Raw genomic sequence first — 1,042 nt, 5'->3', positions numbered from 1 at the left:
CCTTTCATCCTTTCGGGGTCGATAAATTAAGTAACAGTTGTGTACTGGGGTCTATCTAATCGACTGGCCCCTACCCCAAAATTTCGGGCCTGGTACCGAAAGTAGAAAAGAATATATATTTCTTCTACATTGACTTGTTCGTGTTAAATGACATCGAAATTGATAAAGAATTCGGTTGTTTATGACAACCAAATTTCCATCACTTTTGAGATGTTGGAATTTGTTGCTGAGTAGCTCCAGGTAAGTTCTGATCAAACACACCTGCGGCCCATAATCAATGAGTTGAATATAACAAGATAAGATCCATACATCCACAGCTTAAGAGATAGAGTATCTTCACAGATCTATACCAGATCTGTACCAGATCTATACAGTGTCTTTATCTGGCTGAGGTATGGACCACAGATTCCATAGCTCAAGACAAACAGGGTCTCCACCTGCCTGACCAACAGACTGTACATTCCAATATTCAGGGTTTAATTTTCACCAGTCAGACTGTAATAAGCAGAGTAATGTAGCTGACCAAGAGACACAACATAATGACTGTTGTTAGGTTTGTTAGTGCCAGGAAGAACATTCAGATATAAATAATAATTTAGAAAAATTGAAGTTTCCAATATTATGTAATTTCCTGAGAGATTTCAGATTTCTTTATATTGTTGTTTACCTCATTTTATAAGGCTTTGAAACGATTTTTTTTTCCTAGCATATTTCATTTAAAAGATGGAAGTTGATAAGAATATAAGTAAAATTTGGCGTGGTGACACTCAATACATTCAAGAATATATTAAACAAAATCCACGGAAAGTAAGTTGTTCTGTTTATTGTTTTCTCAAAGTTACTTATTTGTTTGTTATTTTACACACAATATTAAATATTCGTAACTAAACAGGTATTTGTCCATCATATTTCATTTCTTTCTTCACAACTTTCATTAGATTTTATAGTGGAGGTGCAATGGCCCAGTGGTTAGGGCAGCGGACTCGCGGTCGCAGGATCACAGTTTCGATTCCCAGACCGGGTGTTGTGAGTGTTTATTGAG

The 1,042-nt window shown here is 36.1% G+C and overlaps 1 protein-coding gene across 1 annotated transcript in view; it reads left to right on the top strand.

The window, feature by feature from the left end:
* The first annotated feature begins 13 nt into the window (after nucleotides 1-13).
* LOC106880367 (ankycorbin) overlaps nucleotides 14-1,042 on the top strand; it is a 1,954-nt gene continuing 925 nt past the window's right edge. The window contains exon 1 of the mRNA XM_014930253.2: nucleotides 14-807. Within this exon, the coding sequence (XP_014785739.1) occupies nucleotides 724-807 (84 nt within the window). The 5' untranslated portion in view covers nucleotides 14-723. The remainder of the gene's footprint in view (nucleotides 808-1,042) is intronic.

The sequence above is a fragment of the Octopus bimaculoides genome, unplaced genomic scaffold (assembly GCF_001194135.2).
Source record: "Octopus bimaculoides isolate UCB-OBI-ISO-001 unplaced genomic scaffold, ASM119413v2 Scaffold_120478, whole genome shotgun sequence".
NCBI lineage: Eukaryota > Metazoa > Mollusca > Cephalopoda > Octopoda > Octopodidae > Octopus > Octopus bimaculoides.
The sequence above is the reverse complement of the archived record's forward strand: the minus strand, read 5'-3'. Positions and strand labels throughout refer to the sequence as shown.